The sequence below is a fragment of the Marmota flaviventris genome, chromosome 13 (genome assembly GCF_047511675.1).
Source record: "Marmota flaviventris isolate mMarFla1 chromosome 13, mMarFla1.hap1, whole genome shotgun sequence".
Lineage (NCBI taxonomy): Eukaryota > Metazoa > Chordata > Mammalia > Rodentia > Sciuridae > Marmota > Marmota flaviventris.
The window spans coordinates 100,214,654-100,239,906 of NC_092510.1; the positions used below are offsets into that span (position 1 = coordinate 100,214,654).

General features: G+C 47.2%; 1 protein-coding gene across 1 annotated transcript in view; it reads right to left on the reverse strand.

Moving 5' to 3' along the window:
- The window catches only part of Med27 (mediator complex subunit 27), a 183,424-nt gene that overhangs the window by 17,321 nt on the left and 140,850 nt on the right, over positions 1-25,253 (reverse strand). Inside the window, exons 5-6 of the mRNA XM_027942550.3 lie at positions 10,505-10,612; positions 2,205-2,246 (exon numbers count right to left, since the gene is read on the reverse strand). Coding sequence (XP_027798351.2) covers positions 2,205-2,246; positions 10,505-10,612 — 150 coding nt within the window. The remainder of the gene's footprint in view (positions 1-2,204; positions 2,247-10,504; positions 10,613-25,253) is intronic.

The window sequence follows — 25,253 nt, forward strand, 5'->3', positions numbered from 1 at the left end:
CTGAGATCACAGATGTGCATTGCCATGCCCAGCTCCATCTACTAATTCTTAACTGCTGGAAGGAAAAAAAATACTTCAGTGTTATCCGCCTTTAGTTCTAACCAGATGGCACTGTCACCTGCCCCGAGTTGTGATTCTTTAATCTAGTACAGGTCATATTGGAGGTCAAGTCCATTTAGTTAAACACAGGGGAAGGCAGAGATGACAGAGGAATCTCGGGAGACTCTGTGCCCTCCCCAGCTGATACACAGTCCCCAACCATACTGCTTCAAACATAGCATCAACTACAGGGAAGGAACTGCGGGTGCTCTTAACCCTCTCTAACTAGACTGATATTAATCCTAAACACTGCTTCTGTGTGTGTTTGGAGTTTTTAATAAATGCAAAGAACCCCCCGCAGGTCATTTTCAGGAGAGGCAGGATAAAGATGCAGCATTGTCTCTTTAAATCTATGCATCACCAAATCTACATTGCACACACTTCCCAATTCCCTACTAAACTTTCTGCCTATATTCAAAAACACTTAATTTTACCAGAAATTGTGTGGGAGGGATAGCTATGCAAAGGCCAGAACTGCAAAGGCCCCACTGCCATAAAGGGCTTTAGAATGGAAATGGGACCAATGTTAAAGTCCAGGGTCTGGGCTGCAGGGCTCCTGCCTGGTGAAGGACAGGGCTTTTGTGGAGCTGGGAGAAGGTAACTCATTGCCACCTCACAGAGGACACAAAGATAAGAACCAGGTTAAAGGAAAAAGCAGCGGTTGTAAATGTCCCTCACCGTTCCAGCAAAACAAGATGCCAATGATGAGCTGCATTCTCTCTCTAGAATGCTTTCAGCCAAGAGCCAGGGGCAAAGCCTGGCGAGCCAGCACACAAAGCTAGCGCTTAAGGCCGAGATGTTCTGCACGATGTCCAAGTGACCGCTCTAGGTGTGGCGACTCAGATAAGGATGCCAAGATCACAAATGCTATCCTGGCACTAAAGCCTAGGCATGAGCTCCCTGCAGGGCAAGGCAGTGGCTTTCTCAGTGACTCTCTCTTGACTTGGGAGCACTGTATTTGTAAGGAGGTGTAAATGACACCAACGGGGGCCCAGCCCCCTCCTCTGCTCGCTGTTGCTAACATCTTCCACTGTGAAGGGACCAGCATTGGACACTCGCTAGCAACGCACTCCAGCCCGCGCACCTGCTGTTGACAGATCTAATCAAGAACGTCTCACCGGCACTTAGTTGGGGTAAGTTCTTGAATTCTGGCTGCTCACACGTATAGGCTCCCTAAAGGTGTGCTTTCCAGCCCCAGGCTGCTTCTCCACTCCTGGCTCAGGTCTTTTGCCCCTTATCATGGCAAATGAGTCAGGGGTCAAGGTGAGCTGCCATGAAGGAAGCACCACAGGAAGCCCTCCCTGCTCCCTGCGCGTGGAGGTTCTCTGGGAAGATGAAATGTCGAGCTGGGGACTGGGGTTTCTCTCGTCCCTCTTTGTTGGGGATAACATTCACTTACACCTTCCACGAGGAAGCCCAATGCCTGACCAAGCTACCAGCAGAGTGTGAAATGGGGGTGAAGCCTCCCCCAGCCCACCCCCAGGCACCTGGAACTCTTTGAGAAATGAGTTGCAAAATGGAATTGACCTTGGAGCAACTCAAAAGCCCCTGATTTTTAAAGTATGTATGTGTATGTATGTATAGTATGTATATATACGTGTGTGTGTGTATATATATATATATATATATATATATATATATATATTTATATTAGTTATAGGTGGACACAATACCTTTGTTTTATTTTTATGTGGTCCTGAGGATCAAACTCAGTGCCTCATGCATGCCAGGTGAGCACTCTACCACTGAGCCCCAGCCCCGGCCCCCAAAGCCCCTGATTTTTAAGGTGTAAGTTACATATAATAAAACCTACCCACAGCAGGTGTGCAGTTCTGAGTTCTGACACATGCACACCTGTGTTATCTCGACCATGGCTGTAAAAGAGCATTTTCACTGTCCCAGCACCTTCCCTTGTACCCCTCTGGGGATTTCCATCCTAAGGTCTTGCTTCCTTGGCATGCCATGTGGATGGAAGTGCGCGGTGAGCAGCTTTGACTGGCTCTTTAAACTTCTTCCACAGCCTCTGGTTGGAGACCAATGCTTACTCCCCATGCCCTCGTGTTTTGCTAACACATCCTGAAGGAGAAGCAGAAAGTAAGACTTACCTTCTGGAATACTTGATAGTTGGATTTCGACCATATATCCAACTGGGGAAAGAAAAAAATCATTAGCAATGATTTCAGAATTCTAGCCTTTAAGAAATGATACCGTAACTACTATTATCCTTACTAAAAGTAAAACATTCAGATTACAGAATAGGATCTGGGGTTGAAGATCTTAAATGTTCTGCTTAAATTTCCTCTCTATCAATCTGTAGGTGACTTCAGAAAAACAAATGAAGGGATGAATACAGGGAAGGCAAATGGAGGAACACAGGCAATCAAGCACTTGCTCAAACCCTGACTCCCACTGCGGTTCTTGCATCTCATGTGCCTCAGGATCTTGGCACCTGTTGAGCTCGTTGCTGGACTCTTTTCCACAAGCTCTCCCATGGCTTCTCCTATAAGTCCTGCAGCTCTATGTCACCTTATCAGAGAGGCATTTATCAGTTACCTATCAAAATATCATTCCCAGTATCTGCCATCTTGATTCTCTACACCCTTTCAAAAATTTAAATGTATAGCACTTGAAACTGCCCGAGGTGCTATCATTTCTTTGTGTATTTACTATCTGATTTGCTCAGAGAAATATAAGCTCGGCGATGGCAGGAGGCCTTTCTTCCTCCCCATATCCGAAGCACACTGTGGGCGTCAGTAGGTCTTTGCTGGGTAGAGGAAAACTAGCAGGATCCAGCTACCGAGCACCTGACCCACGGCAGGCCCCCACCAGACCCTCCACATGGGTTCATTTAATCCCCAGAATGAGCGGATGTGGCTGATTCCATTAGCAGCCTCACTCTCCAGGTAAGGAGTCCGGGTCCAGAGCTGTCCAACAGCCAAGGTTACCTGGACAGGCTTCCTACAGAGAGCCTCACCTGGTGGTGTTTAAACCTGGTTGGGGTCAGAACCCCTAGGTAGGATTTAAAAATAGGTGCAGATTCCTGGCTCCCTCCCCTGGAGTGTTCTCCTTTTGTTATCTGTCTTTTCAGCGGTGTTCCAGGTAAACTTTGATGCCGATGGGCTGGGAACTCGCTGTGGTTTACCTTAGCCAAACACAGTTTGCATAATGAAGCAGACCTGTGCCTTCTCCCTATTTCAAGAGCAGTAAAGTATTGCAAACCCCAAATCACCCCAGTACAGAGCTGGAGACAGCCCAAGGATCACGATTAAAGAAGTTCTCAGCGAGTCCCAGAAGTGCTGGAAAGTTGGCTTTAATATCCGAGGTCAAGAGCTGAGCAAATTGAAATGCCGGAGGATGGGTCTCTTGGAACCTGCCTTTGGGGTTGGCCAGTGGTCACGCAGGAGTCCGAGACGGGGCTGTTTGGGCCTGAATGTCACGCTGTTGATTTGGAGCCACCAGGAGAATGAGAAGCAAGTCACAGGGGAGACTCCTCTAAGAGGACAGGAAGTGGAATGGCTGCATTTGACCTGGCTTCTATTTTGAGGAAATACACCAGCACTTGGCTTTCTAAAAAAAGTCCTTGAAAATTAAAAGTTGGGCTGTGACCAGGCACTCATCCAATTCTCCAGGGTTTTCCTGCTCACATTTGGTCTCCTGTCACCCTCACTGTGGTGAACACTCTGCAGGAGAGAAGGCTAAGACGGTTCCCAGCTCTGCAGGCCCCTGCTGGGGTGGAGGAGGTCAGCTGGCCAACCCCAGCGCCCTTGCAGAAGAGGCTGATGGCACGTTCCTGCCCTCCACTTGGAAACACACTGCAATCCCTCCTTGAGCAGGTCCCAGGGCTGCACCATGTCCCTCCTGGTCTCCACAAGAGCCCCTGGTCCACTCCCTCCCTCCACTCCTGCTAAATCGCTTCCTAGAAAGGCCATGTGGCCAGTCTGCAGTCATAGCAAGCCTTGCCCTCAACCAACGGATGAGGAAGAGTCTAAAAAACTCCAGGCGCTAGAGTTTTAATTTGACAGGTTAACAATTTATAGGGGAAAAGTGACAAAGATAACTCTGAAGGAAACCTCAAAAGAAATAGGTAAAATTAATTCCCCACATTATCAATTCTTTTAAAGTATACCATTGGGCAGCTGGTCACAGAGGGGAAACAAAGCCAGGTTCCTGCTACTTTCTCAGTATAGCAGTTTGGCCTAAGGTTTAACAAATGCGGCACTTAAAGATTCTTCAGAACTGCAGGGTGAATATGAATGGCTTTTTGCATCTTTTAGTTCTACCCAAATCACTGCCAAGATGACAGGGAGATGCCAAAGATTCTAAATCTACATTTTAGGAAGAGCAGCATCAATGTCTGCACTTGGGACTAACTAGTTCTCCTTATAGCTCAAGCCCACAGCTGCTGCTTCTGAAGCCCTCTGCCATTCACCCTTCCTGCCTCGTCATGCCCTGCGGAAGCAGAAGACAAACGCAGAGCCAGAAGAGGAATCTGCACAAACTAAAGAGTATCAGTGTTTGCTTAAACACAAAATTGTCTTAAAACACCTTCAGTATCTTCAAAATGTTTTAATGAAAACATCATCTATGAAGAAATATGCAAAGGTTTAATTAGGAGCGGGCTCTGCAGCTCATTGTGGATTCTCAGAACACTCCTAGCTTATTCAAAGTGAGGGTGCTGCTCTTTTTCAAAGGAGGTTTAAATATATTATTCAGGACCCTAGGGACAGCTCTACCATCTGGGAGCCAGGGGCCTTGGACAATGTGGTCCCTTCACCTGGTGCACACAGCTGAGAGGGGTGGATAACAATGGGCTCCCTCTTTTGCAGGACCACACGGCAGGTGGTCTGTACTTGATTTTCCGCTAGATTTATGCCAAAGAAAGCCATTTAAATGAGTATGCTGGAGTCAATGCCACCTCTCCTCAGGGCCAGGAAGATCTCAGAAATTCATCCAGGGAGCTATGCCATAGCTGCGTGAATATTTATTAGCTCCAGCTTACCCACTGCAAGGGCGGGTATGGCTACCCGTTTTTTTGCTGGCTGCAATATTCAGAAAAGGAGCATTGTGAGGCTGCACACCTCCAGCCTGATGAACTAAAAATGACTCTGAACCACGGTGTCAGGGTAAGAAGGTGAGCTCCCTGGGTTTGCTGGCAAGCATTTGAAAGACCTTGTGGTGACCGCTGGCCAAGTCTGCAGTCCTATGAGCAGCATCCTGGCCTCTGGGGAGGGGAAGACGTGTCTTAGGGTGGGAATAGGGTCTATTTTCACCTCTCCCAAGGATGACCAAAAACTTCAGCACAGACACATCTGCTCTCAGGAGGTGTCCTAAGGCCTCTCTATACAGGGGCAACTAGTGAAAACAGTGACCAAAAAGAACAATCAGCATGACTTGCCATCACTGGCACATCACTTTAACTTCCATGATAACCACTGTCTCCTCTGTCACAACCGGTGAGCCCAGGCATGGCTGGCTGAGGAGTCTTATGGCCTGTACTTTACCTGTCCTCCCAGCACGAGGTTGATAAGATCATTTGCAACTCACAGCCGAGGAAACTGAGGCCCAGAGAGGTTAAACAAGTTGTCCAATGCCACATAGCTGCTGTGTGGAGGAGTCTGGAAGCAGGTGAGTCTAGAGGCCCCTTTCCCTGGGGGCGGAGGCTGCCCTTAAGCTTGACTTCAGATGGGCCACCAACTCGGAAGCCCCCACGCTGATGCCTGCACAGCTCTTCTGGGGGCACTCTCCTGCAGAGTTCAACACTGCAAATCTGCTTCGAGACCTGCTGCCATGGTAATCATCGCCACTAAAATTCATTTAGCAGTATCTGAAATTCTGGCAGCTTCTCAGAAAGTTATCAATTCTTTATTTCATTTTGAAAAGCAATGCATACAATGAATTTTAGATGATCTAAAATGGACATTTCAAAACAGAACTTACGAGCCACAGGGGTTTCAACTTTTAAAGCCTTTATTTAGGAGCTCTGTCTTGCAAGGTCAACAGGTGACCAGACCCGTCAGTTTGGGTGAATGTGACACCTGAGTGACAGGGATAGATTTCTCCATGGCTTCTCAAGTTTTCAAAACCGTGCAAACTTCATGTGCTCATCCCCTTAAGCCTGCCCGCCCTCCCTGGAGAAGGAAGAGGAAGTCTGGGGAGGAACGCGGTGTTGCAGGTCTATTATTCTTCAGCTTTTCACTTTCAATCAGGACACGCATTTGTTACTAAAAAAACTGCTGAAAGCACAATTTCAGGGCCCCCTCTGCATGGGAATTAAACCGGATTCCCCTCTCCTGGCTTTCACCCTTCTCCCTAGAAGTAACAAGAGGCCATTTTTCTGAAGGTCGTCTGAACAATTTCAAAGGCTATAACAAATCAAAATGTTCCCTGCATCTAATATCAAACGGGGCTGATGCCAACACTTATTAGAGAAATCAGATTCCAGCTTCCCCAACCCCCTCCACCCAAACACACACACACACACCCAACTTTGAAGTGAAAGAATGCGGGATCAGAAATTACCCTGGAGACAGCTCTGGCTGTCTTTGAAGGTTTCCTTTGATACCACCATTTCTTCTCCTCTCTTAGGCTTGCAGGCTAAAAGCTGCCTTTTTTTTATTGATATGGGGTAATTAATGAAGCTACAGCATTAACATAACCTAAATCCCCTAATAAGACAAATCCAACTGAGACACTTAAATTTTTTCAGTGAAGCCTGATGGCTTAGGATCGGGACAATGGCCAGGTGTTGCTCTAGATCCCGCCTTTTGACATGCTGAGTCACGGCCACGGCTCTGACTCCCAGATGGCAGTGAAGAGCAGTGGGCGAGTCGGAGCAGCATTTGTGTTTTCTATTAGAGCCATCAGGCTACTGGTGTTCGGTATCAAAACACGCATTACAGGTGAAGAGACAGGGCGTCAGGGTGGTGGCTGTTCTGCAGAGGGCAAAGCAGAGTCTTGCTGGGACAGGTTCTGCAGGCGAAAAGCCCTGCTGGGTCTGCAACCTGGGGGTGGCGAGGAGCACTCCCACAGTAAGGGGGATAATGAAACCATTTAGAAAGTGCCAGCTGCGTGGTGGGCAGAGGCAGAGGCGAGCCCTCTGAGCTTCATCCAGAGCCCTAAGGCTGTTTCTGGGAGATTACAACAAAACACTGCCACCCCCCAGCCACTTCCGCACCAACTCAGCCAATGCAGGGCTGCATCTTTGCAATAACAAAACTCAAGTGACGATCTGTTCTTGTAGGCCACGCCTTAGGTTCCAATGGTGCCTTCCAAATGTTACATTGCATTTGAAATGTGCAAGACACTTCAACACGCAACTGCATACTCCACGCAGGCTGCTTCCCCGTGCCTCCCACATGTGCTCAGGCTGCTGCTGTGTTCCAAGCACTGAGGATTACCCTAGGGACACAGCAGAGTCACAGGACAGGGTCTATGCCCTTGGGAGCTCCAGCTCAATGCAAGTTTGAGACCTGGCTCTGCGAGGCTGTGGGCACAGGGATCCACCCCCCTACAGCCCATTCCTTCACCTGCGAGACGAGACAGCTGGGGAGCCCACAGCCAGGCAGGCAATGTCTGAACGGTCATGCCACCAGACAAGACATGCTACTGTCACCGGCATTTCTATTAGTTGCAAGAGGGACAGGTAAGCAAGCACACCATACTAATTAATTCTAGAACTGGCAAACAGGTGCTCAAGAGTCTGATGTGACCCCTCTGTGCCGGGAGTGGAGGTGCACCCAGCTCTGCCACCTCCGGAGCCCATGCTCATGAGCACATGTCACCATAACAGGCCCCTAGGACAATGGGACAGATAAGACGACTGTGTTAGGCAAGTGTAAAGGGGAGAGAAGGGCCTTGTCAGGTGGACCACAGGGGCAGCCATCCCAGGGAAAGGTGGGCTGGAGCGGGGCATGTCCTGGAGTCCTGGGCAGCCCGAAGCCGGGGAGTGAGATGGGATGGTGTAGACAGCAGCAGAGGAGGCGGAGAAAGCCAAGTCACCAGTGCGCACCCTGAGGAGGAGATGGGGTTTAGTCTGCAAGTGGAGTTCTCAGAAGTGTGTTCTGAAAAATGCCAGCGTCACAATATGCTCTAAGAATAAAGGGTGGAGGAAGGAGCTCGGTGACCCAGTAAGATAGAAACATCTTGCGCACAGTGAGCTCCCTTCCAGACAAGGCACATAGCGCTCACGGCCCTGGGATCTCTGCAGTCTGCAGCTCAGTGGGGGAGTACATGCTGAACACATGAGGCCCGGGGTTCCATCCCCAGCACCCCAAACAAAAAACAGGACCAACTTTCTCTAACAGGTGTTTCTCAAGCTTGTTTGACTGTGGACTGCTCTGAGCCCAGCGCCCACTGCCATCCTGCTTTCTTACTTTGGGGAGGGCTGTTCCAAGCAGCAGGGGAGGGTAAAAAGCAAGAGAGTCACCTGTGAGGATGTGTATTTTAGGGAGGCGGCCCCGAAAGCCAAGGGCAGGACAAACTGGGAGGGAAGGGAGACCAGAGATGGGACTCCAGGCAGGGAGAGCAGGTGTTCAGCTCAGAGATGATGAGCACTGAAGCAGAGCGCATGCATGGGCGAGTACCAGCTGACAGATCAGCCGTGGGGGATGAAGGAAGCAAAGTTCCAGCAGTCAGGAGGTGATGTGGTGACCAACATCAGAAGAGGAGGGAAGTGAGTGTAGGGAGACATACGATGAGCCTGGGTCTGGCCTGGTGGGATCTGAGGGTCAGGGAGAGGAGGTCTGAACGAGTGATCCATGTTTGGACCACAGTGGCCAAGGGGAGGGGGCGGGAGACCCTGGGGAGCCCCAGGTCAAGGAGATGGGCGAGAAGAAGTATCTGCGGTGTGGGAAGAGGGCATCGGAGAAGTTTTAGAGGTGTACATAAGAGAGGGCTGTCCAATGCTCATGCTTAAGTGCAGAATAAAAGGAACCCTAGCCATCGTCTACCCGGCACTGACCAAGCGGCAGAGGCTAAGTGCTGGTTGTATGTTGTTTTGGACACTCTCAGTATAGGGCACTTAAATCAATGAAAGGTTGAGGGTATCAGGCAAAGCAGGTAAAATCCAGTCCTCCTCTGCGCTCGAGTATGCCTCACTGGCATCATGACTTGGTGACTGATGAGAATGGTCCTGATTATAGTTGACCCTTCTTCCCAGTTCACCTGTCAGTCAGACCAGGTGTGACTACACGTCATCAACCTTGGAGAGACCCAAGGAACCTCTAAGTGGCCAGGTCCCACTGCAGGGTATGCACCGACCTGGAGAGGCGTCAGTTGTGGACAGTGCATGGACTTCCTTCTGGAGCTGCTGCCAGAGTTTAGAGCCATTCGCAGGCCACACCTGCCTGACTGCTCACCCCCGCCTCCATGTTTCCTCCAAGGACAGTTTGATTTTTCCCAAAGAAAAACGGAAATCTCCCCTCAACGAATGACCTGCTCTGGTGCAGAGACTGATGAGAGCTAGAGGACGAGTGACTCTCCACATGGCCAGCACGCACATGGACATTGGGATGTGGGTGACTTGCTCAAAACGCAGACGTTACACCATGGGCTGCAGCTCGTGTAATACGACGTCCTTTGCTAAGCACATTTCCACCTGTTTCTGAAGAACCTTCTATTCTCAATGCACCATGGTCACTGTGGGGTGAGAACTAGTAACAAACTTTTTAGTCTGAGTGAGAGTTGGGGGGGCGGTGGGGGTGACTCCTGAGAGGGGGCATCGTGAGGACTGGGAGGACCTGGGAGTCTCTGGAAAGGCTGCTCATTACGCTTGGGAGGCAGCACAAATGAAAGCTATCAGCTCCCATTAAGACCCTGGCTGCTCTATAGAGCCATATGGAGAGTGTGGAGTCACAAGAGACTAGGGGTCCACCCAGGTGAGCCTCCCACAGAACAGACACCCTGGACAGCACGTGTCCTCCTTCCACAGTGGCGTCAGCATCTGTGGCTGTGAGTAGGCAACTTCCTGAAGGCTCCTTGTTAGTTTTGTGGAAAGAGTGGCATCAAGTTGTGTCAAATCAGCTCGCATTTCCTCTTGGTTCTAGGAAAAGCGAAATGCTGAACCCTGGGCTATTGATGTACGGACTGACTTTGGGGGAAAAAATCTATTTCCTCAGAAGACATGTTTAATGAGGCAGCCGGGGTCTAAGGTGATGAATTAGAAATTCAACTAAGGGCATCAGGCTTAGAGGAAAAGCAGGAGCTTGATGAAAAATGCAAGTAGAGAGAGTGGAATGTTTTTGTACACGTTCATCTTCACGCTGACAAACCTCTGTCTGTCGATCATTTTGGCTATGATCGCTAGTTTTTAATGCCATTCATCTGGGACTCTATTTGTTGTGGAATACAGAAAATAAAGAACAAGACAGAACAGCACTACACAACCCCAAGACTGCAGAGCACTCACCTTGCCGTCCTCCATGTAGACGTTTTCGTTATACCCCTTCACTATTGTTCGGTCAATGAACAGGCTCCTCATGACCACGATCACTCTCAACACCTTCCCCAAGGTCACCTGTCAAAACACAAGCACACACTGAACATGCAGATCACTCCCAGCTGACAGCACTGGAAGAACAACAGTTACCTGGCTAGGCTGCTTCTGAGTGAGGCTGCAGGGGACAACTGGAGGGACATGGAGCCTTTGCCTGAGGCACTCCACAACTCAGGATTTTCCTGTAACCACTGAAGGGTGCTGTGGCCCAGCTCATCTGACCTCCCTGAATTTATCTGTATTTCTGGCTTATAAACATTCTGGGTAATTTTTGCGTATGTTTACTATCTGCTAGATAAAGTATCCACCCCCTACCATCTTAAGATAGACTCATCATCTTTTTCCGAAGGCTAGGATCCTATAATTCTGGCATTCTAGGACTCAGCGAGCACATTTATTTTCATACTAGCATGGCCCTATTTATATCCAGGGAACATGGAGAGTGCACAATACGGAGAGTCAGTGCCGGCACAAGGACCCCACGGATGAACCATCTATTTATAGCAGCTGGTAGAAAGTGGAGAAGTAGTACCAAAATACAGTCTGAAGGTAAAAGGAAGTTGCTTGGTTTTATCTCCAGAAAAAGAAACATGATCCTGGAAACACATTTAAGTGCTCTTACTCTCTTAGAACCTGAGCACGTATTATGGATTAAAAAAACACCTAAAAAAAGTGCACCTTCATATGTGCCAGGGAGAGAGAAGCCCGCTGCGCTCGCTCGGGATGGACTCAGCACCAAGAATAGCAACAGCACTGCCCTTTCTCCAGGGGCTTGGGAAATTTCTGATACTTTGCTAAGTCTTTTTCTCAGTTCCTAGATGAGACCCTGGAGGTAGACCTGATCCAGGACCCGTTCAAGGCCTGCGGGTCTGGGTTGTTCCCGTGGGGCCTGACATCACAGAATTAGCTGAAAGCCGGCCCTGCTGGTCTGCAAAAGACAAAAGCCTCAGTCCCACATGGCAATACCAATCCTTTGACACCAACCTGCTGTCAGTTTCTAGAATTGCCACCTTGGGCCACACTTCCTTATTTCCCTATTTCTTGCAGTTTTTCAACTGGCCGGCCTAGCGGCTGCGGTCCTCTTCCCTTGAGTACTCTTGGGTGCCCATGAACAACTCAATATCTGGCTCCTTCAACAACTTTATTTATTTATTTTTTGTGATGCTGGGGTGGAATCCATGGTCTCGCTATGCTAAGCAAGGTCTCTGCCACTAAGCTTATACCTCCAACCCCAGCCCTCCTTCAATAATTTTGAGTGCTGGGTTGACACCTGTTTCCATATGCCTAAACCAGCACAGAAAAGAAGTAGGGTGAGAATGGGAGGCAACACATTTGTTTACATTTAAGGGAGCGCTAATAAACACCTATTTCTGTGCACACCAGGTAACATTCAGTAGGTTCTTTTTTGAGTGACTGAGAATCATTACTTATAAGGATGCCAATAAACCACAGTGGTAGGGTCAGCAACTCTTAAGTCAAAAGCAGCCTACTGTAAGGGAAGGAGGGAGGGGAGGAAAATAACAGGGTCTCGGTGTTGCAATGAGGACCAGGGAGGTGGCCTGGCCCTGGGCTGAGTGGAGGCAGGCTTCAAACTTTCTGCAGGAGGGCCACCATTTCTAACTGAATATTTTAACCCTCTTTTGCAAGAAGCATGGATAATTAAAAACTGTTTCTTCAAAACACCAAATCTAGCTGACTACTGTCAAATTGTCATAATTTCTTAAGTTTCTCAAGGTGGATTTCAGAAACACCCTAAAGACATCAGAAATTTTATATTACAATTTTTTAAAGTTAATTTTGGTATTTTAAAGCCAGCTAAAGCTTAAAAAGTGAAAAAAATGTTATTATGCAAAACTCTAAAATTAGAGAAAAAAGAAGATAAATTGTTCTTCCCATTCAAAGATAATCCCATTCACATTTTGGGGACCTTCCTTTAGTATTTTTATTTTTTAGTTGTCAATGGACCTTTATTTTATTTATTTATATGCAGTGCTGAAAATCAAACCCAGTGTCTCATACACACTAGGTAAGTGCTCTGCCACTGAGCCACCACCCAGCCCCCCTTTAGTGTTTTTTTTGTTTGTTTGTTTGGGCTGGGGATTGAACCCAGGGCCTTGTGCATGCTAGGCAATCACTCTACCAACTGAGCTCTATCCCCCACTTTAGTACTTTTATTACCAAAGATTTCTGAATTTCTAGATGGTTATAATTAAAACTATATGCACATAATTTCAAATCAGAATTTTACTTAAAATTATGACAGGCATTGCTCTCAACTGCTAGGCACTGTGAGGTGATGTGGGCAGTTCTAGAGGGTGACAGACTGATCTTTTAATCCTTCTCCTGTTGTTGGAATTTAACTTGCTTCCAAGTTTCCTCTAATAAAAACCCGGCTGCGATGTGCACTTCTGTTAAAAAGCTTCCACTGTATTTGGGACTGTTTCTACCTTATGGTACATTTGCAGACTTGACATTACCAGGGCAAACAGTACAAATATTTTAAGGTTTCTGAAACCATCTGCCAAACTGCTACCTACAAGGGCAGAGCCAATTAGAATGGTCCACACATACCTTTTTCATTCTGTTCATGCCATTTATGCAAGTCACTGAACAGAAGCAAAATAAAACATACTAAATCCAACATCTACCCCAACACCAATGTAGTATTTATTTATTATTATTATTTTTGTAGTTGTAGATGGACAGTATGCCTTTATTTTATTTGTTTATTTATTTTTTTACATATGATGCTAAAGATCAAACCCAGTATCTCACCCATGCTGGGCAAACGCTCTGCCACTGAGCTACAGCCCTAGCCCTCCCAATGTAGTTTTTATAAACCCTTTTATTATAGAAGATTTAAAAACATACAAGAGAAAGTGATAGAGTATGAAGGATTCCCATGGGTTCATTCAAACTGCAACAATTACCAACCCCTTTCACCTAGATCTCCCTTTCCCTCCCTATGTTATTTTGCAACAACTAATAGACATGGTATCTTTTTTTTTTTTCCTAAGAGGAAAGCCATTCTTTTTTTTTTTTTTTTAAATATTTTAAAATCGTAGATGGACATGATACCTTTATTTTTTTTATTTACTTATTTTTATGTGGTGCTGAGGATGGAACCCAGTGCCTCACATATGCCAGACGAGTGTTACCACTGGGCCACACCCCCAGAGCATGCTATCCTTTCTAAGTTAAATAGTTGCATATATATCTCTAGAAGATAAGGGCCCTGAAAACAGAAGAGCATAACCATGATGCCACCCCACACCCAAACAAAGCCTCTCCAGTATCATCAAACACCCAGTTGAGCCTATTCAGATTTCCAGTCTCATCAATGTCACTGTTATAAGGTTGGATATGAGGTGTCCCCCAAAAACTCATGTGAGAGGCAATGAATTTTCAGAAGTGAAACGATCAGATTATGAGAGCCAAAATCTAATCAGTGGAACTAATCCACTTGAATGGATTAACTGGGTGGTGGCTAAGAGCAGGCAGGGTGTGACTGGAGGAAGCAGTTCCCTAGGGGTATGCATTTGGGGTCATGTTTTGTCCCTGGTGAGCAGAGCTCTCTGCTTCCTGAATGCCATCTCCTGAGCTGCTTTCCTCACCACTCCCTTCTGCCATGATGCTCTGTCTCACCTTGAGTCAACCTGTGGAGTTGGCTGATCATGAACTGAACCTCTGAAATGGTGAGCCAAAAATCAATCTTTTCTTCCTCTACGTTGCTCTTGTTGCGTCTTTTGGTCACAGTGATGAAAACAATCTCTTAAACAGTCACTTAAAATTTTTTTGCTTCTATTAAGATCCATATATGGTCCACAGGTGTGACTGGTTAACACATCTCTTAAGTCTCGTCTAAATGGGAAGGCTCCTCCCTCACTGCATTTTATTAAAGAAACTGGATTATTTTTAGAGGTTTCCAGGCTGGATTTGCTGGCAATGTCCCTGTGGTGCACTTTAACATGTTCTTTCTTACTCTGGGCTTCCTACAAACTGGCAATTAGATGAGGCTCAGGTTTGGTTGTTTGGGGCAAGACCACATTTGGGGCTGCAGTGGTTTGTGGACCATCAGTGCCGTGATGTCTTGCACTGGTTTGACTTTTACCATCTTTCAAATCTACCAAACTCTATGAAGTTTGTCAATTTTTATTTTTCACAAAGCCAGAAAGGAGCTTTGTGAAAAATAAGGGCCCTGCAGAGGCACAGAACTAGGGCTTTCTGAATGTATAACATGGTTGTGGTGACACCATGCAGAGTTTTGAAGGCTTTGGAATAGACACACAAGGAGTTAAGACTTGGCTGTGCCCCTGGAGAGCTTGGCCCTGATCCTCACGTTCTCTCAACGTCAGCTTCCTCCATCTCAGAAAGGCTGGGAGGAGTCCTATGAGATGATGCCCTGACGGAGGGGGCAGCACAGAGGAAGCGCTCAGTGGAAGCTAGTGTCACTCAGCTGGAGCCCTTGTTTGCACTTTCCTGAGGTGGCATGACTTGAAGCCAGTTAATATCATGGCTGGAGCCAGACCTGCTACCAACTCCATGTTGGTGAACTTGCCACTTATCTTCCCTTCTGCTGTCATAGCTGGCCGCAGGGTGGCTGGGGATGGGATGATGGTGGTGCTGGGCCCAGAAAGTTGGGCAATACTGTGGGGTCTGATGAGTGAGTGCCAGACAGGAGCATGCACGTCTGCAGGTCAGGCATGCGAAGCTGCCAACACTGATCCGCCAGGTTTCGCTGACCCCAGAGACTACCACTTGGTGTACAGATTTTGTGCCTGTGCTTTTGCAAATGGTTCTGCCTTGCAGGTGCCATATCCAGGCAGTGTGCCCAGGGCAAGTCAGATAGCCGCTCATGCCTGTTTGCACAGCTGCAAAATGAAATGCAGAGGGGCCAGCTGAGGAGATTGAGAGGGGGTCCAGATCAAGCACATCCTGAGGCGAGGCACTCAACAGAGCCTCTGAGTGTGGTGTGACAGGGCAGGAGACCCAGCCCTCTGGCTGTGCCATCAAGATGAGCTCCAGGCTTGTTCTGCAGTATCCTTCCCGCACCAATGTCACTCCACAGTGAGTCAGATTCTCACGACTCAGGAATGTGCAAGTTTCTAGTGTATGGGGATGCCAGGTTGTAGTGACCTTGGACTTCTGACAGACTAATATGACAATGTGTCACAGACAGGCCAATGGACATCTTTCCACAAACTAGCCAATGCTACCATGGTCAGAAGCAAGATGCCCGCTGACTGTTATGGGTTGGATTTTGGCAACGGCTATGGGAAGCCACAGATAAACGCTAACACCATCTGGTAATGAAGCACGCCTGCTGTTGCCAAGGCAACACTGTTCTAGACTGAACTGCACATCTCCTGAGAGCTCATCACTCTTCCTGAGGTGGCTGGTGCTGGTGAGTGTTCAAGTGGCATGCTGTACAGAGTCAAAGCGAGCACCCTCCTTCCTGAGCAGGCAGTCGGTACGTCCCCACTTCCTGAGAGTGTTTGGAAGTGCGGACTGCCAGCCCCTGGCCAGGTTCTACCACCAACACAGAGTTGGGTGTGGTGGCCCATGCCTGTAATCCCAGAAGCTTGGGAGCGTGAGGCCAGCCTCAGCAACTCAGCGAGGCCCTGTCTCTAAATAAAATATAAAAAAGGGCAGGGGATGTGGCTCAGAGAACTCAGAGGTTAAGTGCCTTTGAGTTCAATCCCTGGCATGACAAAAAAAAAAAAAAAAAAAAAAAAAAAAAAAAAAAAAAAACCCAACACTTCTGATGGTTGAGATGTTACCCTGCTGGTAGTGCACCTCCAAGGTGAGAGAAGCAGATCACTCAAACCCTTATTCCTTCCAAGGGCAGGCTGACCAGGGCAAAGCACCTACAAACTGAGCAACACTGTGGCCAGGACCCAGGGTGGTGTGCTGACCAGTGCTGAGGGGCCCAGGTCCAGACAGCACCCTGCCCTGGTAGGAAGCATGGGCGTACGAGCTGAAGGCGACCGCGCAGGGCCTGCCACCCAGACTGGCTGCATGTCTGGGGCCTGCTAGGGGAGGGGATATATCATTTTAAAAAAGAAGCCGATTATTAACATAAAGCCAACCACAATGCTGTTTTCCACATACAAGCAAGGTAAGACTCTGATGTGCAGGCGTCCTTACGGGGTCTGCTGTCACTCAAATGATGTTTTTCAAAGTGAAGGTATAAAAAGAAAAGAAAAAAACAAGAAAGAAAGGGGTGAGAAGAGAGGCAGGAAGAGACCTAAAGGAGGTTTAGGAGTGTTTTTTTTTTCCATGCAGTGTCAAGAGGCTTCCCTAAGTGCTAGTTCTAAAGGGAGAGCAGGCCACGGCGAACATCTCAACTAATGTCTGCACCGCGAGCCACTGGCCTGAGACACTTGAGTCAGAGGAGTAGGTAACTGTGGCACTGCAAAGGATTCAGAAAACCATTTTTCCCAACTCTCCCATGTTTTAAAGAGGTAAACTGAGGTCTAGGGATGTCAAAAGTATCAAATATGGCCCCTACCTTGAAAAAGGTGACAAAAACGACCAACGTGCCTGAGGTAAGTGGAGGGCACCTGAGCGCTGCACCAGGGGGAATCTCGAGGGAGAGGGCATTTAGCAGAGGAGGCTTGGGTCAGGGTAGAGGTGGCTGTATAGACGAGCTTCCCTACTCCTACGGACGCTCCTCCAAGAGATGCTTTCAGATGTGGCCTGAAAAAAGCATCAGGGCCACCCTGGTTTCTCACGGACTCCTGGGGTCTCCTTTCCAAATTACACAGCTCTCCCCCTTTGCTCCATAACGAGGACAGGGGTGTGCTCAGGGGCTGTGGCTTTCTCCTCTAGGAACTAGGGATGCTGTCCAAGCAGGGCTCTCAATTCCATTCTTCTTCTTCTTCCTTTTTTTTTTTTTTTTTTTAAGTATTTTTAGTTGTAGATGGACACAATGCCTTTATTTTGTTTACTTAGTTTTATGTGGTGCTGGGGAGCAAACCCATGGCCTCACACATGCTAAGCAAGCGCTCTATCACTGAGCTACAGCCCTGGCCCCCTCAATCCCATTCTTAACAGAGGAAGCTGAGGTTTCCAAAGCTTTGAGTCCAAGGTGTCTGTTTTTCAGGGCAGGGCCAGAAGCTGCCTCATGCAATTTCCCCAGCTCCTGCCTGGCCCCCATGATTCACACACAAGCAAGGGTGACCAGACTCAAGGGTCACTGAAATGTTTCAGCCACCAGCAATCTTCCCTGGCACTCTGCTAAATGGCTCAAAATCCTGCTCTGCAGGACCCCTGGGTCCCCTCACAAATGGCTTTTTACATGCACTCCTCACCCCACCATAAGATTCTAATAAAGTACCTACTTCATCTAATTTTAATGTTTTTTTTTTAAAGTCAGCGTGTGGAATTCTGCACAGCTGCTGGTATGGTAGCCCTGGAGGAGCTGGGCTGGGCAGAACTGTCCTCTGAACAGCAGCTTGGGAAGCTGTAGTGGTGACAGGCCTGGGAACTCAGAGGCAAGGGGGTGGGAATGTTGCCTCTCTTGGAAACCGAGACCCAATGGAGCCAAAGGCTGGAGCCCCAGCAAGGCTGAGGCCCAGAGGAAAGACTGTCTGCTGGGGGCTAAAGAGGCCACTGGACCCTGAGGAACACCATAAAAAGAAAATGGGGCAGTGTGACTTGGAAGCACTGTCACACAGAAAACCACAGTTCTTTCGTGCTCAAGGCCGCTGACTTTGCTGCTCAACAGGGGGACCCAGGGATACCTCTGCTGACAAAATGTGACACCCTGTGAAGCAATTCGATGTGGGGAAGGAAGCAAAGCAGAAGCGACTCCCACACAGGGACCACGTCCTTGTGGCTCTAAGAGCCCAAGCCTGCTTTTCCTTGTGACAAGGGCCAGGGAAAAGGAGGCTGCCTGCAGGTTCTATCCACCTACAAGTCAGGAAACCACTCACCAGCAGGGCAAGAGCAAGAGTCATGGCCACAGATCTGGAGAAAAACAGGCCTGAGTTTGGCTATGTGATGGCAGGCAAGCCCGTTCCCTCACCTGTGGACCAGGAGAATGACTGTCACATGGCAGGGGCTCAGTCAGGGCTCCTGCAGGGCTTCTCTTCATCACAGGGAAAGGCAGCATGGAAAGAGGCAAGAGCCAGGGCTTCGGAATCTGGGACCCAAGTTCAGATTCTCCTGTGTACAGATGGAGCAGTGTGGCTGGGGAGCAGCCCAGCGGCCTTGACCTCCTCAGCTCCATGGCAGAATCCTCTGCAGGACAGCACAGCTGTGCTACCAAGGGTCTAGCACATCACGACTGGTGCTCATCGCACAGCAGCAATTATTAGTATCACTGCTGCCATTATTTTTAATAGTTCCTATACACCTGCCTAATAAGGTTTATTTTTCATTAGGTGGCTTATTTCATTGATGAATAAATTGGAATCATTTGCTAATGAGCCATCAATGTTCGAAATCCAGGCACTTCTTATTTTGCCTTAACTCAGTCCTCTCTTCTCAATCCCAACTGTCATGGTTTCTGGGAAATGTCTTCAGAGGGGTGCATCCATTTGCCAAGTTTCATGATAAGGAAGGATTATAAAATAATTTCCCATTTTATATTAAAAATAAAAAAATGTTCAGATCTTATCTTGTCTTCCCCACAACAAAAATCCACACACAATTATAAAGAAACAAAAAGAACAGAGAATTTGCTTCCTGCTCTTGGTTGGTGCTCCCTCTGGGCTTCCCTTGCAGTGTTATGCAAAATCCCCCCAAACTGCCACAGTAAAATTCGGTCCACTTTAGTTTATAAAGCATACATTCAAATCCACACCCAAGCCCTTTGAGGGAAAAGGTGTGTGCAGGCCTAGCCACACGAAAAACAGCGCCATTCCCTAGGGACCTTACGCAGGCAGGCGGGACACAGGGTAGCTGGCAGAAGGAGCACCTGCCGTGGTTTTCTTGAACATCCTGGAAATACCTAACAGCTCTGAAGAGGAGTCTGCACAGGTGAAGCCACCACACAGGACACTCCCGGCTCATGGGGCAGCAGCTGTTTTAGTCAGCCTTTTCACTGCTGTGCCCAAAAGGTCTGACCAAAACAATTGTAGAGGAGTGAGAGTTTATTTGTGGGCTCCTGGTTTCAGACGTCTCAGTCCACAGACAACCAGGCGCGAGGTGAGGCAGGACATCATGGCAGAAGAGTGTGGTGGAGGGAAGCAGCTCAAAAGATACTCAGAAAGCAGAGAAAGAGAGAGAGACTCCACTCACTAGATCCAAAGTTTATACTCCTCCAGCCACACCTACCACCTTCAGCTAATCCCACCAGGGGATTAATTCACTAACTGGGTTAAGGCTCTCACACCCAATCTCTCTTCTTTGAACCTTCTTGCATTGTCTCACACATGAGTTTTTGGGGGACACCTCACATCCACATCACGACACATGGATACCAGGCCCAGGGCATGACACAGTGGCTGGGAAAGCAGGCCCTGCCCAAACTGCTTAAGTCAGTAAAACTGCCTCTTTCTAGAATTTGGACAGGAAAACATGAGGAGTAAATGGGGAACAAAAAGGAAGAAGCCATGCAGACACAAGGGGAACAAATAAGGGATGGAGAAAGGCAGGAGGCAGAGAGACGTACACTGGAAACCTGAACTGCCCTGGGCTGCAACAGGCTCGCCTGCCTGTTCCTTTCCACCTTCCATCTGTCCAACCAACCATCTATCACGTGCCCGTCATATGCACGTAAGGCGCTAGGCCCCACAGAGATGAATGAAGCAGACGTCCACAAGCAATGGCCTAGAGAAGCCAAGCGGCCAGTGCGTGTATAAAGGAACAAATCTAAATTGCAGAGTTATGAAGGAAGTGAACAAAAGGGGCAGTTTAGAAATGAATGTGAAAAATGACACCTTAATCGGGTTGTTCATCTGTTAGTTCCCTCAAGTGTTCACGTGCCAGGTGTTGCAGCGAGGGCTGCCGATGGGACAGTCAACAAAGCTCTTACAACTGGACACTCTGCGGGTGGTGGGCAAAAATATGTACTCTTCTGAGACTCTGAAGACAAGAAAGCTGGGCAAGGGGGTTGGTTCAAGTTTGGCTGAAGCCTCCTGGGTAAGACCAGGGTAGTCCAGGGCAAATGTGGGGTAGGGCAGAGTGGCCCAGCTGAGGAGGGGCAGAAAGCAGGTCAGGCATGCAGGAGAGGCTAAGGAGGGCCAGGCAGGTAGGAAAAGCTTCTGGGGCTCTGATAAGGAGTTTGGTCTTGCCTGGTGATGTGGGGAGTTTCGACATGTCTGACATGTGCTTTAACAAACAGCCCTGGCTGCTCTGTGGAGGGGTCAAGAGAGGGAATGGGGAAGCCCTGAAAGGGGAAGACGGCAGCTCCAAGTGGCATGGTGGTAACAGGCAAGGGAGAAGCCAGGGCCTGCCAACCGCCAGCACCTGCTGAGGGACTGGGTATGAGAGGTGAGAAAAGGGTTTTATGGTTTGAACACGAGGTAAATGGTTCTGCCATTTACTGAAATGAGATGAGAAAGAAGAAGGGGAAATGAGGAGGGGGAATCACTTCCTTTGAAATACGAGTGGGTGTCAGATCGGACCTCATGGCTGAGGGCTGGCGAGACAGTTCCACTCAATAAACAGTCCTGTTTCTCAGTGGCCTGCACCCTGAGCAACATTCGTCCAGGCTAAAAGGAGCTTGGGATGCTCTTCCTGGAAAGAGTCAGGCTCAGGAACTGCAAGAGGGGCTGTCTCCATGAGAGGCTAGGCAAGTCCAGGCAAAGGTGGTGCCCACGCACCCACTGCTTGGGTTAGGATGGCACCATGGTGTCCTCTGGGGTAAACCTGAAATCCCCATTTCTTTTGTTGATACCCTGTTAGGCAGCACCTGGCTTTTTAATCTCATCGGTAGGATGTATGCCAACTTGACCTTGATGTAGAAAATTTTAATTCAAATCAATACACGGACAAGGTCACTTTAAAATCCAATTAATATGAATGGAAAAATATGCCCCACAGTTCTGTGAGCTGAAAATGGAACAGTTGCAAGTTAACAACTACAAGAGAGACACCTACACATTCCTGTTTGGATTCTTCTGTGTTTGATAATGCAGCTATCTGCGTCCTTAAATACATGTGGTAGTTAGAATATCAAAAAACTTTTTTTTTTTGCTTCTCTGTATAGTGACTTAAAATTAAACCAAATTTGCTTGAAGAAAAATATAACACACCTATACCAAAAACTGAATTTCTATAACCCAATTTTAAATAAATTAAACCCTGGACTTCAACCCACCTAGGAATCCCTTGAGAAATCTAAGGCTTTAATATAGTTTGGATACTAGAAATTTGCATTTATAAAGAATGCATTTACAAAACTGTTTGCAATGATAACCATAACAGAAGGGGAAACCAAGGCACAGGAATTCTGTAAAATCAGGATTGAAGATGCTTCTCAGATTCACTACTTCTACCCATGACTTTCATTCAATTAGTTTGAAAATTTACTTAATTATCTTATTGATTTATTTTTTGGTGATTGGGATTGGACCCAGGACTTTGCAAAACTAAGCACACACTCTACCACTGAGTTTTCACCCCCAGCCCTGTAAAACTTTATTTTATACAAAGAATGAGAGCATTATGCAACAAATGATCGGAATATATTATTATTAGTGGGTTCCCGTGTGTTCTCTTGGCTTTTGCTTCACTGCTATCCAGAGTCTTTCCTACCTTTAAAATCAGGTTAGAATAGAATATAATCAACTAAGCATCCACCTAAAGACAAAATTGCATTGTTACTACAAGAAGCAACTGTTAATTTTGTAAAACTGGAATGAGATATTTTAGGGGTGCCCAAGAAATGTCATAAACCTATTTCTCAATTTATTTCATACTTGTTTCCGTGCGCCGGCTGAAGGGCCTGCTGGGGCTGCTCTGTGCTAGGAAGGCCACAGCCTGCACGCTGCCTTCAGCTCCCCAGGGACCCTCCAGGATCTGGAGTCTGCCTGGCACGGGGCTGAAGCAGCTTCCCACCTAAGCACCTGGCTAAGTGTGTGTGTTGACTGTTCACCTCTACAGATAATGCTGCTGTGACATTAAAAGCAGCCCAACTCTGCTGCCTCACACAAGGATAAGCTGCTGCCTTGCACGCACAAGGTCTACCCTTGGCCTCCGAAGGGTGACAGGGATGTCCTGCACTCCCCTTTCTTTCCAAACCCATACAACCAGCACCTCGCCCCCTGCCCCCACCTCCAGTTACCGCATCTGCTGCTAGTTTTAATGCTCTTCACATACTCATTATTCTTTAATGATGCCTGTTTGTAAATAGCAAGATGGGATGCAATTAAACCATGAGAGGCTAAATAAACACACATTCTAATTAGGATCTTTACAAGAGATTTTTTTTCATGTATAGACTGGAATTTACCTTTCATTAATCTAACTTAATTGCAATAGTGCACCAATAAAGAATCAACCCAAATTAAGTGCTCTAAATGATTTCCCCATATTAAAGGTGAGTGAGTGAGTCTTCCTTTGGGTAACAAGACAGTCTGCTGGAGGAGGGACTAAATGGGAGATCGGTGCTACTAAACCCTCGGAGGACTATGGCAATGCGACCTAGATGCTGGTGCTTCCAAAGCCAGAAGTTAACGGGATGGAGGCCGAAGGTTGGAGCTGCAGCGTCAGCCCTCTTGTCATCAACTCTGCTGGCTCCCATAGCAGCAGACACCTCTTCTTAGAGCTGTCAACTCTCTGTCACTAGTTCCAAGAGACAGAGAAAGTGTTTGGCTCCATCGGTTCAGATCGCTTCCTGCTCCTAGAGTAACCGTGCCTGGAGCACGTGCTGTGCAGCGAGGCAGTGATACTTTTGTTGAGAAGGACATTTGTCAGGGCATGTTCTGACCCTTAACTCCAGAAGGCATGAAACATCATGTACATGTTGGGCTGGGGCTGGGGCTTGGTCATAGAGCACTTGCCTTGAATGTGTGGGGCATTGCGTTCGATCCTCTGCACCACATAAATAAATAAAATAAAGGTACTGTATCCATCTACGACTAAAAATTAAAAAAAAAATTAAGAAGATTATGTACATGCAACTAACCTGAAGCACAGTAAGATGGCCTAGCAGTCTTTTAGCAAAGACCTCAGAGCAACTAACAATTTATTCATTCAACAAACACTAAGACCTTCTAGGTGGCAGGTGCTGTGCCAGGGTCAAGAAACTACTGTAGGGAAAATGTTACTCTAGCTAGAACCATTTCTGTATTTTCCTTGTCTTTCTTTGGCTGCAGCTGCTAATCACCTGTCACCCTCTTCTTTGTCAAATATGGAATGCACAAACACGCAGAGGCCTCACCTTCCCTCTGGCTCCCCAACTGAGCCAGTGACACCACTGGCTTGGAACTGACAGTTTTGAAAAAGCCAGGTCCTGCAAAGTCCAGAGGGGTGAGGTTTTCAGCCACCCTGGGGAGCCACCCCTACATTAAACTACATCATCCAAGTAGTAATTAGATGCTTGTGTTCTTCATTTTAAGGTAAGTATTTGAAGTGTTCTCCACGATAACATATCCCAAAGTGTATTCTGTGAAAAGGGGTCTGAGGGCAAATATATCTGGGAAAGTACATGAAATGTTCTTCTCTTGAAGACTCAGTTTGTGGAGAAAGTATATTCAAGGCTCGGAAAAGGACTCTACAAAGGAGACTGCTTAGTTTTGTTTAACCAGTGCATGTTTCCTCAACTTACTGAGCATGCTAATTTCCTTAAGAATTAGTGTTTTTTGTTTTTTTTTTTTAAAGATGTGTTCCCACTTTGGGAAGCACTGTTATATTACTATCGGGAAAGAAATAACTTGCCTATCAGTCAGTCACCAGTACCCTGGATCCCATTTTCTCCTCTGCTGCTACACCTGACCTCATTCACTCCCTGCAGATAGAGGCAAGACAGAAATGCTGCTCTCCTGCCCTTATTCCAGGGCCTGGAACCCACTGCACCCGGTTCCATGTGCAACAGACCAACCGAGGCTCCAAAGATAGGAAACAGCTCCCTGACTGTGGATAAAAATTTATCAATCCCAAGATGCTTAAATGCTCCCAGTTCAAGAAGTTTCAAAGATTCACTCTTAAATTCATTTTTATGGGTACATTACAAGTCTCTGAAAAACCCAGCTTTGTAAAGTACCACCAACAGCTCTCACTTAATCACGCTGGTAGATCATATATAAAAACAAAACAGAGCTAAAAAAAACCCTTCCATGTTAGTGAGCAGATGTCGAGCCTATTTGCAATTAATACGACCCACTTCCATACAATCAGACTGCTTAAAATTCCTGGAACAAGATGTAAAAGTTAAGATGCAAATGTTCTGATTTTAATGAGAATGAATGGAAACTATAAAATCCTCTCTCCCTTTGAGGGTAAGTACAATCTACATATAAGTCCCAACTGCACACTAAATTTATCAGCAAAACAATCATTTGATCAAGCCTGTGTGGAGGAAGAAAATAGAACCGGGAAAGTCTGCAGTATTTTCAGAAAGCATTTTCTACCAAAATTAAATTTTATCAAAATGCTTTTTCTTTTAAAAAGCTTAAAAAAAGCAAAAACTCATTTCAACACTTTTCCCCCAGTCACCTACACGTTGTAGGAGTTTCCTGCTTTTTAAGATCTGTGCCACCTTTTCCTGGAT